General features: G+C 41.7%; 1 protein-coding gene across 2 annotated transcripts in view; it reads right to left on the bottom strand.

Annotated features, from left to right (window-relative positions):
• Positions 1 to 252: 252 nt before the first annotated feature.
• LOC133664489 (uncharacterized) overlaps positions 253 to 14,866 on the bottom strand; it is a 59,656-nt gene continuing 45,042 nt past the window's right edge. The window contains exons 2-12 of one of the 2 annotated variants that reach the window (XM_062069149.1): positions 9,676 to 9,871; positions 5,185 to 5,477; positions 4,018 to 4,128; positions 3,783 to 3,897; positions 2,756 to 3,606; positions 2,401 to 2,587; positions 2,037 to 2,285; positions 1,747 to 1,871; positions 1,333 to 1,379; positions 1,100 to 1,248; positions 253 to 972 (exon numbers count right to left, since the gene is read on the bottom strand). In XM_062069149.1, coding sequence (XP_061925133.1) covers positions 785 to 972; positions 1,100 to 1,248; positions 1,333 to 1,379; positions 1,747 to 1,871; positions 2,037 to 2,285; positions 2,401 to 2,587; positions 2,756 to 3,606; positions 3,783 to 3,897; positions 4,018 to 4,128; positions 5,185 to 5,477; positions 9,676 to 9,802 — 2,442 coding nt within the window. In that variant the 5' untranslated portion in view covers positions 9,803 to 9,871 and the 3' untranslated portion in view covers positions 253 to 784. The remainder of the gene's footprint in view (positions 973 to 1,099; positions 1,249 to 1,332; positions 1,380 to 1,746; positions 1,872 to 2,036; positions 2,286 to 2,400; positions 2,588 to 2,755; positions 3,607 to 3,782; positions 3,898 to 4,017; positions 4,129 to 5,184; positions 5,478 to 9,675; positions 9,872 to 14,866) is intronic. The other variant, XM_062069150.1, reaches the window with a different exon arrangement.

Genomic DNA, 14,866 nt, shown 5'->3' with positions numbered 1-14,866 from the left:
ATGTCCGGATAATAACAGCTGCCATCATTTGCTACTTGCAGGCGGAGACGACACACAGCCTATCGACAGTTTGTCCGCTTCTGCTGGGGATATCTGGGAAAGGACATAAGGGTGGTACTACCAGCTTGTGTAGTACATAAGATTAGGACAACATTCCCATCGATGGACTACACGGGGTTCCAAGACGTGCAGTGACTGCAACAGAATCTACATGGCCACTGTACTTAATCAATAAAATCAATCAATCAATCAATCAGTCAATCAATCAATGTTTATTTATATAGCACTAAATCACAAATGTCTCAAAGGGCTGTACAAGCCACAACGACATCCTCGGTACAGAGCCCACACACGGGCAAGGAAAACTCACCCCAGTAGGACGTCGATGTGAATGACTATGAGAAACCTTGGAGAGGACCGCATATGTGGGTAACCCCCCCCCTCTAGGGGAGACCGAAAGCAATGGATGTCGAGTGGGTCTAACATATTAGTGAGGGTCCAGTGGAGCCAGCAGGAGGCCACCCCGAGCGGAAACGGGTCAGCAGCGCAGATGTCCCCAACCGATGCACAGGCGAGCGGTATACCCCGGGTCCCAACTCTGGACAGCCAGCACTTTATCCATGGTCACCGGAATAACCCCTCCACGTGGGGGGGGGGCAGAGGAGAAAAGAAAAGAAACGGCAGATCAACTGGTCTAAAAAGGGGGTCTATTTAAAGGCTAGAGTATACAAATGAGTTTTAAGATGGGACTTAAATGCTTCTACTGAGGTAGCATCTCTAACTGTTACCGGGAGGGCATTTCACACTTACCGAAGCGACTCCTGTGCTTGGCGATGGCTTCCTCCTTGTCTGGCTTCTCCAGTTCATCGCAGAGGAAGGGAGGCACATCCACAGTGACGCTGAGTGGTGTTCTCTCGTCAGGGGTCTGTCTGCAGCCAGCAACAACCTCCCTGATCAAGTCATCTACGTAGCCTGCAAAATACAATTGTACATGTTCCTGCTCACAACATAATATACTCATGGAGAGTGAAACTTGACAGTATTATTATCATGATACAAAGTGTCAAGTGTTTACATGTTTTGTGTCCTCTACACTTACGGTATGTTGGCTCTGTCGCGATTTTCTTGACCACATGGCCCCCTGCTTTATACTTCGGGTAGCGTACTGCATAGCGCTCAGCACCCGCTTGTGTAGTGGCTATAGGGCGGCTCGAATTTTCGTTCCAGTGCAGCCCAGCAAGCAGGTTCCTAGGTGTGGTAACAGAATAATGTAATAATTAGTACTAAAGTATGGCACACACTAGTGACACTTAGATTAGTGTGGAAACATACCTGCACAGCATTCCGATGTATGAGAAGACATACATTTTCGGTGCGAACTGTATAAGATAAAAGACACTTTATTCAGTCATGCGTCCATACAATGTGTGTGTAAATTTATAAATTGTTTGTAAATTTGAATACAAATGTTTGTGTATTAAACTGTTAATAGTCAGCTATTAAAGCTTGATCTCCTGCAGTAATGAAGCTGTTTTGTTTTCAATGTTAACACCACGCCAGAATTGTTTGCAATCTTTCTCACCAAGATGCCAGCCACTATGTTGGACCTCCAACATTCTCTTGCTTACACTGACTGTATCAAGGCTTCATTTAGTATGCTCTAGTATTTTGCTCCCTGGCCACCAAAGTCCTAGTGGCAGGTGGTAACCACCGACACCACCTACAGGCGATCAGTCTAATTCTCACCTGTATGATAAGGCTATGGAACGCCTCCACCTTGGAAGTCTGGTGTTCACCCGACAGCATGGCGATATCTTTTAGCAGGGACTTGTTGTTGACCACCTCCTCCAGTTTCACTGCTGAGCGTGAACCTAAACATAAATTTAAAATAGAACAACGTTTCTACAAAAATGTTCCAGTCAACTTAAACTGGTTATTTACTTACAAGTTTATCTGAATTTTTTGACTTTCAAAAGATGTGCAGGAAAATACTGCTAGTCCCTCACTGCTTTCGGGCAACTTATTTGCCTACTCACTTTGTTTGAGCCATTTCTTTTGCCGTTGCAGTTGTCCATGAGTACAAATTGGGAAGAGGTCGCCATGGTCCTTGTGGATGTTCTGAATGTGTCGCTCCACAGACTTCCACTTGGCAACCAGAAGTTCCCCCTCTCCAGGCGGTGTAGACACTGCTGCCCAGTAGAGGTGGTTGATTATACTTTGCACCCAGGGCTTCAGGTCTTCACAGTCCTTATGCTTGGCGATGGCCTTCAGTTTCTTTCCGATGGCTACAAACAGAAAAAAACAGAAATTTGTGGATTAAATACAATATCGTATTCATCTGATCACTGATATGTACACACTACTTCACAACTTGTCATGCATACAAATAATCCAACTAACATTTTGCAACATGCCAGATGTCATAGCAGTGCCGTGTATTGGGCATGTTTTCACGAATCCATTTAGCGATCTGTCTGTGTCTGTCTGTCACCAGCACCCCGACATCCAGGTCCCAGCTGATCAGCAGTTCCACCATCCTCTTCAGTCCTTCCATCTCCATATGGTAGCTGCCAAGACATTCGTTGCTCTGAAATATATATAACAGAAAAGGAATGAGCAAAGAAAAAAATGAAAAAGGGGCTTAGTATACATTGAAATGGTTAATGTTATTAGACAAATTTACTAGGATAATTCTGGAAAATCCCTTATCTGCTTATTGTGTTACTAGTGTTTTAGTGAGATTATATGGTCGTACCTGTACAACCTGAAGGTCGAGAACCACATTGGCCACAAGCTCCATTGTGGTGTAGGTACCGAACTTGGCGCTGTGTCCCGGACTGTCTGCTCGCCCATCACCACCAAGGACGAGGGGTCGGCCTTCCACCTGCAGCATGGTGAGGTGCGTCCGTTGCTGTTCCTCCCACACCTTTTTGATGGCTGGCTGCAGGATGAGCTCCTGGTGGTTGAAAAATGTCCTCTTCACATACGTGACCACTCCGATGCTGTTCAGCACTTGCAACACCTTGCCAGAAGATGCCCCAGCGAAGAGGATGCCAGCAGACAGCAGGATGTTGCCCGCGGCATAAGGGCCAATGTTTGGCTGGCTGCTCCAACTACTCCTCTGGTCACATGATGCACATTGAAGAGTCATGGTCAGCTGTGTACCGTTCGAATCCCAAGAAGGGCTTATGTCCTGGCTGCCACAGACTGGACAGTGACACCACTTGACGAGACTCTGGAGGCACGACTCAAAGATGATGTACTTCGGTTCCTTGTGGCAGCCCTCTTCATGCATCTGGTGAGTACATGGGCGATCTGGCGACCCGTCAGATTGACACGGATCCGATGTCGTTGACTCACTCGGCACATAGCTGTCATCGGAAGAACCACCAACAAAAGGCGCAGTGGGACTTGATGCTGGTCCTTCATCAAACAATGCAGGAGGTGGTCGTAGCTTGGCTTGCATTCCAGACACACCTGGAGCTGCTATGTTAGTCTGCATCTCGGGGCTGTCAGATGGAGCTGCTACACTTGACAATGGGACTTCACTAACCCTGGCCGGCCGAGCTCTAACCCTCTCGAGGATATCTGGGGTCACCTGGTGTCCTAGCAATAAAATCAAGCACAAGTTGTTTTATATAATCTGTTAAAATTAAACTAGAATCACATAATAATTATTGTCTTTGAATCACCTAATTTATCTGTCTACTCTACTCTGCACAGGCAGCGTGCAATGTGTACTGTGATGTGCAGAATCATGTTCGTCACCGAAATAGACATACCCTTTGATCTATGATGTATTTTCCCTGTTTGGGTGCTCTTGCTACTGGTCATTGCTGTTGGTGCTGTCCCAATCGGTACCCAGTCCGTCTGGCATCCTTGTTCTCTTGTATTTCCCTGGAAATGGAGAAACAGCTACATGTAATATGGATACCTCATTTACATTAATTATGAATACTTTTGGATTGGGCTTGAACTGTAATCCATTTGAACATTGATTAGGAAAACAAATCGAACCTGATCTTGATCGCCCTCCTCATCAGGCAAATCTAGTGCCATTGCCATTGGTTCATCCACCGCATCCGCCACTGATGCCGTAGTCGTACTGTCCATGATCTGATCTATTGTCTGTAAATGTACAAATGTACAATACTTTATATTATTGTCTATTGTAATCTATTGACAGTATTGACACTATTGACAGTAATGTCAGTAAATGTACGATACTTTATACTGCAGAAGAACTTGACTAGAACTTGAAGCAATAATTATATGTAGACTATTTTATTGTTAATTTATTTCATTGTTCATGGAGTAGTCCAGTGGTTCTCAAATGGGGGTACGCATACCCTTGGGGATACTTGAAGGTATGCCAAGGGGTACGAGAGATTTTTTTTTAAATATTATAAAAATAGCAACAATTCAAAAATCCTTTATAAATATATTTATTGAATAATACTTCAACAAAATAAATGTTTAGAATTAAGTTCATGAATCCAGATGGATCTCTATTACAATCCCCAAAGAGGGCACTTTAAGTTGATGATTACTTCTATGTGTACAAAATATTATTTATAATTGAATCACTTGTTTATTTTTCAACAAGTTTTTAGTTATTTTTATATCTTTTTTTCCAAATAGTTCAAGAAAGACCACTACAAATTAGCAATATCTTGCACTGTTATACAATTTAATAAATCAGAAACTGATGACATAGTGCTGTATTTTTTTTCTTTTTTTCAACCAAAAATGCTTTGCTCTGATTAGGGGGTACTTGAATTAAAAAAATGTTCACAGGGGAAAATCACTGAAAAAAGGTTGAGAACCACTGGAGTAGTCTATGACTGTGTGTGTTAGTTTTGGTTGATTGATTGAGACTTTTATTAGTAGGTTGCACAGTGAAGTACATATTCCGTACAATTGACCACTAAATGGTACCACCCCAATAAGTTTTTCAACTTGTTTAAGTCGGGGTCCACTTAAATTGATTCATGATACAGATATATACTATCATATATATACTATCATCATAATACAGTCATCACACAAGATAATCACATTGAATTATTTACATTATTTACAATCCGGGGTGTGGAGGTGGGGGGGTTTCAACAATTGAGAACAAAGAAATGGATATTGGAACAGTGTAGTCTGACTATGAAAACTGGATATCAAGATTCTTACCCTCTTCCTTTCCCTTTTGGCAAATGCAGACCTCATGTGCCCAGTCTGTCCGCTTATGGAGGGGGTCGGGTGCTCCGGACTTGTCCGTGGTCTATCGAAAATAGTTGGCTTCGCACCTTTCTTCAGCACGAGTCGACGAGTGCTGATTCCCATTTCTGCCATTCGCAAGGGACCCTCTTCGAAACATGATCTTTCGAAATGTTCGCTGCATAATACACTGTACTTCGTATGTGTCGTCCAATCCAACCGTGTTCGCTTGACTTCTTTGTTCCATAGTAAAGCTTGGCCGCCATCTTTTGGGAAAAGAAACAATGAAACACCGGTTGTGTTTTGGTTTGTGTTGCTACATCCAGCAGCAACACACCGCTTCCCTACAACTCTCTTTTTTGCAGTCTCCATTGTTAATTGAACAAATTTCCAAAAGATTCACCAACACAGATGTCCTGAATACTGTGGAAATTAGCGATTAAAACAGAGCTGTTTAAATTGGGAGGGACCTATTCCAAGATGACGCGTTCAACTGCCTTCGTCACGCGCATACGTCATCATACCGCGACGTTTCAGCCGGATATTTCCCGGGAAATTTTAAATGTCACTTTATAAGTTAACCCGGCCGTATTGGCATGTGTTGCAATGTTAAGATTTCATCATTGATATATAAACTATCAGACTGCGTGGTCGGTAGTAGTGGGTTTCAGTAGGCCTTTAAGATTGTTACTAAAACGGCCTTCTTTCATCTCCGCAATATCGCTAAAATTCGTTCCATTTTGTCCACAAGCGATGCTGAGATCATTATCCATGCGTTCGTTACATCTCGTCTCGATTACTGTAACGTTTTGTTTTCGGGCCTCCCTATGTCTAGCATTAAAAGATTACAGTTGGTACAAAATGCGGCTGCTAGACTTTTGACAAAAACAAGAAAGTTTGATCATATTACGCCTATACTGGCTCACTTGCACTGGCTTCCTGTGCACCTAAGATGCGACTTTAAGGTTTTACTACTTACGTATAAAATACTACACGGTCAAGCTCCTGCCTTATCTTGACGATTGTATTGTACCATATGTCCCGGCAAGAAATCTGCGTTCAAAGAACTCCGGCTTATTAGTGATTCCCAGAGCCCAAAAAAAGTCTGCGGGCTATAGAGCGTTTTCTATTCGGGCTCCAATACTATGGAATGCCCTCCCGGTAAAAGTTAGAGATGCTACCTCAGTAGAAGCATTTAAGTATCATCTTAAAACTCATTTGTATACTCTAGCCTTTAAATAGACTCCCTTTTTAGACCAGTTGATCTGCCGTTTCTTTTCTTTTCTTTTCTACTCTGCTCCCAACCCGGGATGGACCGCTAGCCTGTCCATCAGATGGGGACATCTCTACGCTGCTGACCCGTCTCCACTCGGGATGGTTCCTGCTGGCCCCACTATGGACTGGACTTTCGCTGATGTGTTGGACTTTCACAATATTATGTCAGACCCACTCGACATCCATTGCTTTCGGTCTCCCCTAGAGGGGGGGGGGGGGGGGGGGGGGTGTTACCCACATATGCGGTCCTCTCCAAGGTTTCTCATAGTCATTCACATCGACGTCCCACTGGGGTGAGTTTTCCTTGCCCGTATGTGGGCTCTGTACCGAGGATGTCTTTGTGGCTTGTACAGCCCTTTGAGACACTTGTGATTTAGGGCTATATAAATAAACATTGATTGATTGATTGATTGATTATCATGACAGCCATTTAAAAAAAAAAAAAAAATTTTAAAAATAACAATAAAAACAATAGTGTCACTTGCATCACATCTCATACGCTTGACAAAAAATTGTGTCCAATATTTTCCACAAAGATAAATAAGTCATATTTGAAGTGAAGTGAAGTGAAGTGAATTATACTTATATAGCGCTTTTCTATAGTGACTCAAAGCGCTTTACATAGTGAAACCCAATATCTAAGTTACATTTAAACCAGTGTGGGTGGCACTGGGAACAGGTGGGTAAAGTGTCTTGCCCAAGGACACAACGGCAGTGACTAGGATGGCGGAAGCGGGAATCGAACCTGGAACCCTGAAGTTGCTGGCACGGCCACTCTACCAACCGAGCTATGCCGAGCTATGCCGAGCTATTTAAGGTTCATTTAATAGTTAAAACACATTTAAATAATGGATGCATTCTTCTTAAAAAATGCATGTGACATATTGTGACTAAGGATGTCAAAAGTAACAAGTTAACTCATCTTATTCATTTAAAACAAAAATCGCAATAATCATGTATAAACTCAGATTAATGCCACAATTTATTTTCAGCGTACATGCTCTTTTACTTGAAACTAAGAGGTGGTGTGGGCTACAATTTGGTGAGTGCTCAGGTCAATGCATACGTGGCTCATTTCACTTCAAAATACAAACCGACGGGACTTCAGCTCAAACGTTTAAGCCTTGAGCAAATAAATGACCGGCACACAATTAAAATGTTTTCTATAAATGTTACTACTCTTTGACATTCTGACGATAAAATTGCATTTGAGTACAAGTATTTGGTTCATTTTTTAGGTAAGTTTGAAATATGCACGTGTTATTTGATGATTATTCCAATTTGGATGATTAATGTGATTAATTATTAATTCTAACCATTTGACAGCACTAATTGTGACATAGTTTTCCAGTATTTCCTTTTGTAACAATGTGTACTCAGATTACAAAGACAATTCTGTCAACAAATGTATATTTGCAATTATCACAGTCCACACTGGGAAGCTCTTATTTCTCATTGACGCTTTACCATTGTACAAACCCCAAACCAGTGAAGTTGGGACGTTGTGTAAATGGTAAATAAAAACAGAATACAATGATTTGCAAATCATTTTCAACCTATATTCAATTGAATAGACAGCAAAGACAAGATACTTAACGTTCAAACTGGAAAACGTTGTTATTTTTTTGGAATTATTTGGAATTTGATGCTTGCAACATGTTTCAAAAAAAGCTGGCAGAAGTGGCAAAAAAGACTGATAAAGTTGAGGAATGCTCATCAAACACTTATTTGGAACATCCCATAGGTGAACAGGCTACTTGAAAACAGGTGGGTGCCAGGATTGGGTAAAAAAGCAGCTTCCATGAAATGCTCAGTCATTCACAAACAAGGATGGGGCGAGGGTCACCACTTTGTGAACAAACGCGTGAGCAAATTGTCGAACAGTTTAAGAACAACATTTCTCAACAAACTATTGCAAGGAATTTAGGGATTTCACCATCTACGCTCCTTAATATCATCAAAAGGTTCAGAGAATCTGAAGAAATCACTGCAAGGCCGAAAACCAACATTGAATGCCCGTGACCTTCGATCCCTCAGGCGGTACTGCATCAAAAACTTACGTCAGTTTGTAAAAGATATTACCACATGGGCTCAGGAACGAAAGCCATTTACTGTATCAACAACACCCAGAAACGCCGCCGGCTTCGCTGGGGCCGAGCTCATCTAAGATGGACTGATGCAAAGTGGAAAAGTGTTTTGTGGTCTGACGAGTCCACATTTCAAATTGTTTTTGGAAAATGTGGATGTCGTGTCCTCCGGAACAAAGAGGAAAAGAACCATCTGGATTGTTATAGGCGCAAAGTTCAAAAGCCAGCATCTGTGATGGTATGGGGGTGTATTAGTGCCCAAGGCATGGGCAACTTACACATCTGTGAAGGCACCATTATTGCTGAAAGGTACATACAGGTTTTGGAGCAACATATGTTGCCATCCAAGCAACGTTATCATGGACGCCCCTGCTTATTACAACAGCGTGGCTTCATAGTAAAAGAGTGCGGGTACTAGACTGGCCTGCCTGTTGTCCAGACCTGTCTCCCATTGAAAATGTGTGCCGCATTATGAAGCCTAAAATACCACAACAGAGACCCCGTACTGTTGAACAACTTAAGCTGTACCTCAAGTAAGAATGGGAAAGAATTCCACCTGAAAAGCTTCAAAAATTGGTCTCCTCAGTTCCCAAACGTTGACTGAGTGTTGTTAAACGGAAAGCCCATGTAACACAGTGGTAAAAATGCCCCTGTGCCAACTTGTTTGCAATGTGTTGCTGCCATTAAATTCTAAGTTCATGATTATTTGGCAAAACAAATTAAGTTTCTCAGTTCAAACATTAAGTATCTTGTCTTTGCAGTCTATTCAATTGAATATAAGTTGAAAATGATTTGCAAATCATTGTATTCTGTTTTTATTTACGAATTACACAACGTGACAACTTCACTGGTTTTAACCTTCAGCCAGAACCTCACCAATATTTAACACATCCAAAGTACAACACCCCTCTACAAAGATGTTGTGTATGCAACCTTGCTAAATGTGTGAGTCCTGTATTTCATGTAACTGCTGCGTAAAAGGCCACTAAAAAAAACCAAAGGTAGTGCAGCTGGCAGAAGACCGATGTGCTGCAGACCGGATAAGAAAGTACAGTAACATCAAACACAGGTTATTATTACTTGTGGCTTGCATCATGGTCACCTGCATTAACGGCGTGGTCTGCACAGGATGGAGCAGACAAATCCTCAGATGTTGGTCTTTGTAGTGTACGTTGATCACGGAGAAGCCGACAAGTTCGGGTAGAGCCAGTATAATGGAGACCAACCATATGAGAGATATTTCCACCACTGACACTCCTGTGCTTTTGATCCGTTGCCAAGATACGACTGCACGGTACCTAAAACATTTAGTTTTTAGGTTAATCACAAAGTGAGTAGACCCCTCGCACTTTAGCAACTGTTTTTTTCAAGGGACAATGCTATTAGAATGAAATTAGGTCATAATTTAAGAGTAGTATGTGCACGGCTTCTATAGAAGTATAGACCTACTGTCCACTGAAAAATACTCGACACACAGGGATGTCACGATACCATAATTGTAGTCGATACCAATACCTACGAGTTTCCTCAATTCTTATTCAATACCGCCATAAAAAATAAAAAATAAACTGCACCCATGTACCTTTAAATGCAACTGCTTTCTTATTCAAGTATTTAGGATCACTGGGACTCATTCAGAAATAAGTTCCTAATTGATTTCCTAAGATGAGTCCATTAAAATACATGACGTGTTCTTAAATGGCCAAATTGTTCCCACCTGCTGTTCTTAAGTTGCTGAATGCCAAATGGTTAGCGAGTGTGTATCTATCATAATTTGCACATAAACACGCCCTTATTTCTCCAATATGCATATGTAAACACCCTTAATTCCGTAATTTCCATACGCCCTTAAAGGCCTACTGAAAGGATTTTTTTTTTATTTAAACGGGAATAGCAGATCCACTCTATGTGTCATACTTGATCATTTCGCGATATTGCCATATTTTTGCTGAAAAGAAAATCGACGATAAAGTTCGCAACTTTTGCTCGCTGATAAAAAAAAGCCTTGCCCGTACCGGAAGTAGCGTGACGTCACAGGAGGTACTATTCCTCACAATTTTCCTTTGTTTACAATGGAGCGAAAGAGATTTGGAGCGACAAAGCGACGATTACCCCATTAATTTGAGCGAGGATGAAAGATTCGTGGATGAGGAACGTTAGAGTGAAGAACTAGAGGCAGTGCAGGACGTATCTTTTTTCGCTCTGACCGTAACTTAGGTACAAGCTGGCTCATTGGATTCCACACTCTCTCCTTTTTCTATTGTGGATCACGGATTTGTATTTTAAACCACCTCGGATACTATATCCTCTTGAAAATGAGAGTCGAGCACGCGAAATGGACATTCAAAGTGACTTTTATCTCCACGACAATACATCGGTGACACACTTAGCTACTGAGCTAACGTGATAGCATCGTTCTCAAATGCAGATAGAAACAAAATACATAAATCCCTGACTGGAAGGATAGACAGAAGATCAACAATACTATTAAACCGTGTACATGTAACTACACGGTTAATAATTCTGAGCCTGGTAAAGCTTAACGATGCTGTTGCTAACAACGCTAAGGCTAATTTAGCAACTCAGCAACCGGACCTCACAGAGCTATGATAAAAACATTAGCGCTCCACCTACGCCAGCCAGCCCTCATCTGCCCATTCATCAGCCTTCATCTGCCCATCAACAGCCGTGCTCACCTGCGTTCCAGCGATCGACGGCGCGACAAAGGACTTCACCCATCATCGACGAAGCTCTTTAGCATGAGCTAACATGATAGCATCTGTCTCAAATGCAGATAGAAACAAAATAAATAAATCCCTGACTGGAAGGATAGACAGAAGATCAACAATACTATTAAACCATGTACATGTAACTACACGGTTAATAATTCTCAGCCTGGTAAAGCTTAACAATGCTGTTGCTAACGACGCTAAGGCTAATTTAGCAACTTAGCAACCGGACCTCACAGAGCTATGATAAAAACATTAGCGCTCCACCTACGCCAGCCAGCCCTCATTTGCCCATCAACAGCCGTGCTCACCTGCGTTCCAGCGATCGACGGCGCGACGAAGGACTTCAGCCGTGCGTTTGGCGGCTAGCATCGGCTAGGCGTCTGCTAAGTAAGTAGTCCTTGTTGTGTTGCTACAGCCAGCCGCTAAGACACCGATCGATCCCACCTACAACGTTATTCTTTGCCGCCTCCATTGTTCATTAAACAAATTGCAAAAGATTCACCAACATAGATGTCAAGAATACTGTGGAATTATGAAATGAAAACAGAGCTTGTTGTATAGGATTCTCCGGGCTCCGAATACTTCCCTTGTCCTTGTGACGTCACACGCATACGTCAGCATAATAAAACGTTTTTAACCGGAAGTGTGGCGGGAAATTTAAAATTGCAGTTTATAAATTAACCCGGCCGTATTGGCATGTGTTGCAATGTTAAGATTTCATCATTGATGTATAAACTATCAGACTGCGTGGTCGGTAGTAGTGGGTTTCAGTAGGCCTTTAATTCCCCATATAAGGGCACAATTCCCGCGGAAAATCTCAACAAACACACAGAGATAACACAAACAGATTACAGAAGAGAAATTCGTATTATCCCGCGGGGGAAATGCACAATGTCAAAATTTAAGTTTAAGAAAGGGGGGACAGCTGAGGTAGCCTAAAGCGTTCAAATAAATATTTGTCACTTCGGGAAAATAGGTCTACATGGTCGTGAAATACAAAAATCTCCTTAAAAACTCCGTAAGTGGGCCTAAGAACAAAATGTGTTCTTAAGAACGGTTGCTGAATGGGGCCCACTGTGTGTCAACATGTTTTGGTACAGAATCTAAATTCCACTATCAGCTGCCAAGAGGTAACATTAAAAAAAGAACAGCAGTGTTCTGCAGCCTCCAGTGTATTTAAAATAAACAACGCTGTGATTATAAATACGCTCATAAATAACAGTCGTATTTGACATTCTATAAAGAACAGCAGATGCGTGAAGCCCTTAAGTACAAACCCCGTTTCCATATGAGTTGGGAAATTGTGTTAGATGTAAATATAAACGGAATACAATGATTTGCAAATCCTTTTCAACCCATATTCAATTGAATGCACTACAAAGACAAGATATTTGATGTTCAAACTCATAAACTTTATTTATTTTTTTGCAAATAATAATTAACTTAGAATTTCATGGCTGCAACACGTGCCAAAGTAGTTGGGAAAGGGCATGTTCACCACTGTGTTACATGGCCTTTCCTTTTAACAACACTCAGTAAACGTTTGGGAACTGAGGAGACACATTTTTTAAGCTTCTCAGGTGGAATTCTTTCCCATTCTTGCTTGATGTACAGCTTAAGTTGTTCAACAGTCCAGGGGTCTCCGTTGTGGTATTTTAGGCTTCATTTTGTGCCACACATTTTCAATGGGAGACAGGTCTGGACTACAGGCATGCCAGTCTAGTACCCACACTCTTTTACTTTGAAGCCACGTTGATGTAACACGTGGCTTGGCATTGTCTTGCTGAAATAAGCAGGGGCGTCCATGGTAACGTTGCTTGGATGGCAACATATGTTGCTCCAAAACCTGTATGTACCTTTCAGCATTAATGGCGCCTTCACAGATGTGTAAGTTATCCATGTCTTGGGCACTAATACACCCCCATACCATCACAGATGCTGGCTTTTCAACTTGCGCCTATAACAATCCTGATGGTTCTTTTCCTCTTTGTTCCGGAGGACACGACATCCACAGTTTCCCAAAACAATTTGAAATGTGGACTCGTCAAACCACAGAACACTTTTCCACTTTGTATCAGTCCATCTTAAGATGAGCTCAGGCCCAGCGAAGCCGACGGCGTTTCTGGGTGTTGTTGATAAACGGTTTTCGCCTTGCATAGGAGAGATTTAACTTGCACTTACAGATGTAGCGACCAACTGTAGTTACTGACAGTGGGTTTCTGAAGTGTTCCTGAGTCCATGTGGTGATATCCTTTACACACTGATGTCGCTTGTTTATGCAGTACAGCCTGAGGGATCGAAGGTCACGGGCTTAGCTGTTTACGTGCAGTGATTTCTCCAGATTCTCTGAACCCTTTGATGATATTACGGACCGTAGATGGTGAAATCCCTAAATTCCTTGCAATAGCTGGTTGAGAAAGGTTTTTCTTAAACTGTTCAACCATTTGCTCACGCATTTGTTGACAAAGTGGTGACCCTCGCCCCATCCTTGTTTGTGAATGACTGAGCATTTCATGGAATCTACTTTTATACCCAATCATGGCACTCACCTGTTCCCAATTTGCCTGTTCACCTGTGGTATATTCCAAATAAGTGTTTGATGAGCATTCCTCAACTTTATCAGTATTCATTGCCACCTTTCCCAACTTCTTTGTCAGGTGTTGCTGGCATCAAATTCTAAAGTTAATGATTATTTGCAAAAAAAAATGTTTTATCAGTTTGAACATCAAATATGTTGTCTTTGTAGCATATTCAACTGAATATGGGTTGAAAATGATTTGCAAATCATTGTATTCCATTTATATTTACATCTAACCCAATTCCCCAACTCATATGGAAACGGGGTTTGTAAAACATAACCAACCTGTCAGTGACAAGCCTGACATGGACTGCAATATGACTCAAGTAAACAACACCAACATTTTATATGTTCCATTGAAAATATAGAACATTACACAAGGCGCTCAAAAATCTATCAAAATGTTTTAGTACGACTTTGGTAAGCTACGAAGCTGCACCGCTTGATGGATTGTTGGTGCATTAAACATACAAATATTATTATGGTTTGTGTATAAGGTTAGACATATTATCTGGTGTTTTGTTTCGCAATATTATGCAAAGGAACTTTTCTTGCCTTCTGGTACCTGCTGATCTGTATTTGGGATCTGCATAAGTCCTGAAAAATGATGCGCGTCCGCCTTTGTAGTCAGTGACGACACTGTAGTCGATAATCTTATTTTTCTCTATCTTCTTGTTATGGGACATTCATCCTCCGCTGTTGCCATTTCTAATATAAAGTAGTGTAAAGTTCTTACTTATATCTGTCAGTAAACTCACCATGAAAGCGCAAAAACATACCGGTGTAGTGAGTTTACATTATTCACCCAAGGAACTTTAGTTATTAGAGCGTTCCGGTCGGACGGTTTTTCACGGGACACATTTCTGGCGGATGAGGAGATGCTGCTCCGTTGTTGATTGAAGTAAAGTCTGAATGTCATTATAAAAGTTAACGCCATCTTTAGATATGTTTTCCACTCCTGTCCTTGCACGCTACACCGCTAC

Source organism: Entelurus aequoreus, linkage group LG14 (genome assembly GCF_033978785.1).
Source record: "Entelurus aequoreus isolate RoL-2023_Sb linkage group LG14, RoL_Eaeq_v1.1, whole genome shotgun sequence".
Taxonomy (NCBI): Eukaryota; Metazoa; Chordata; class Actinopteri; order Syngnathiformes; family Syngnathidae; genus Entelurus; species Entelurus aequoreus.
This window is presented reverse-complemented; position numbering and strand designations above follow the sequence as displayed.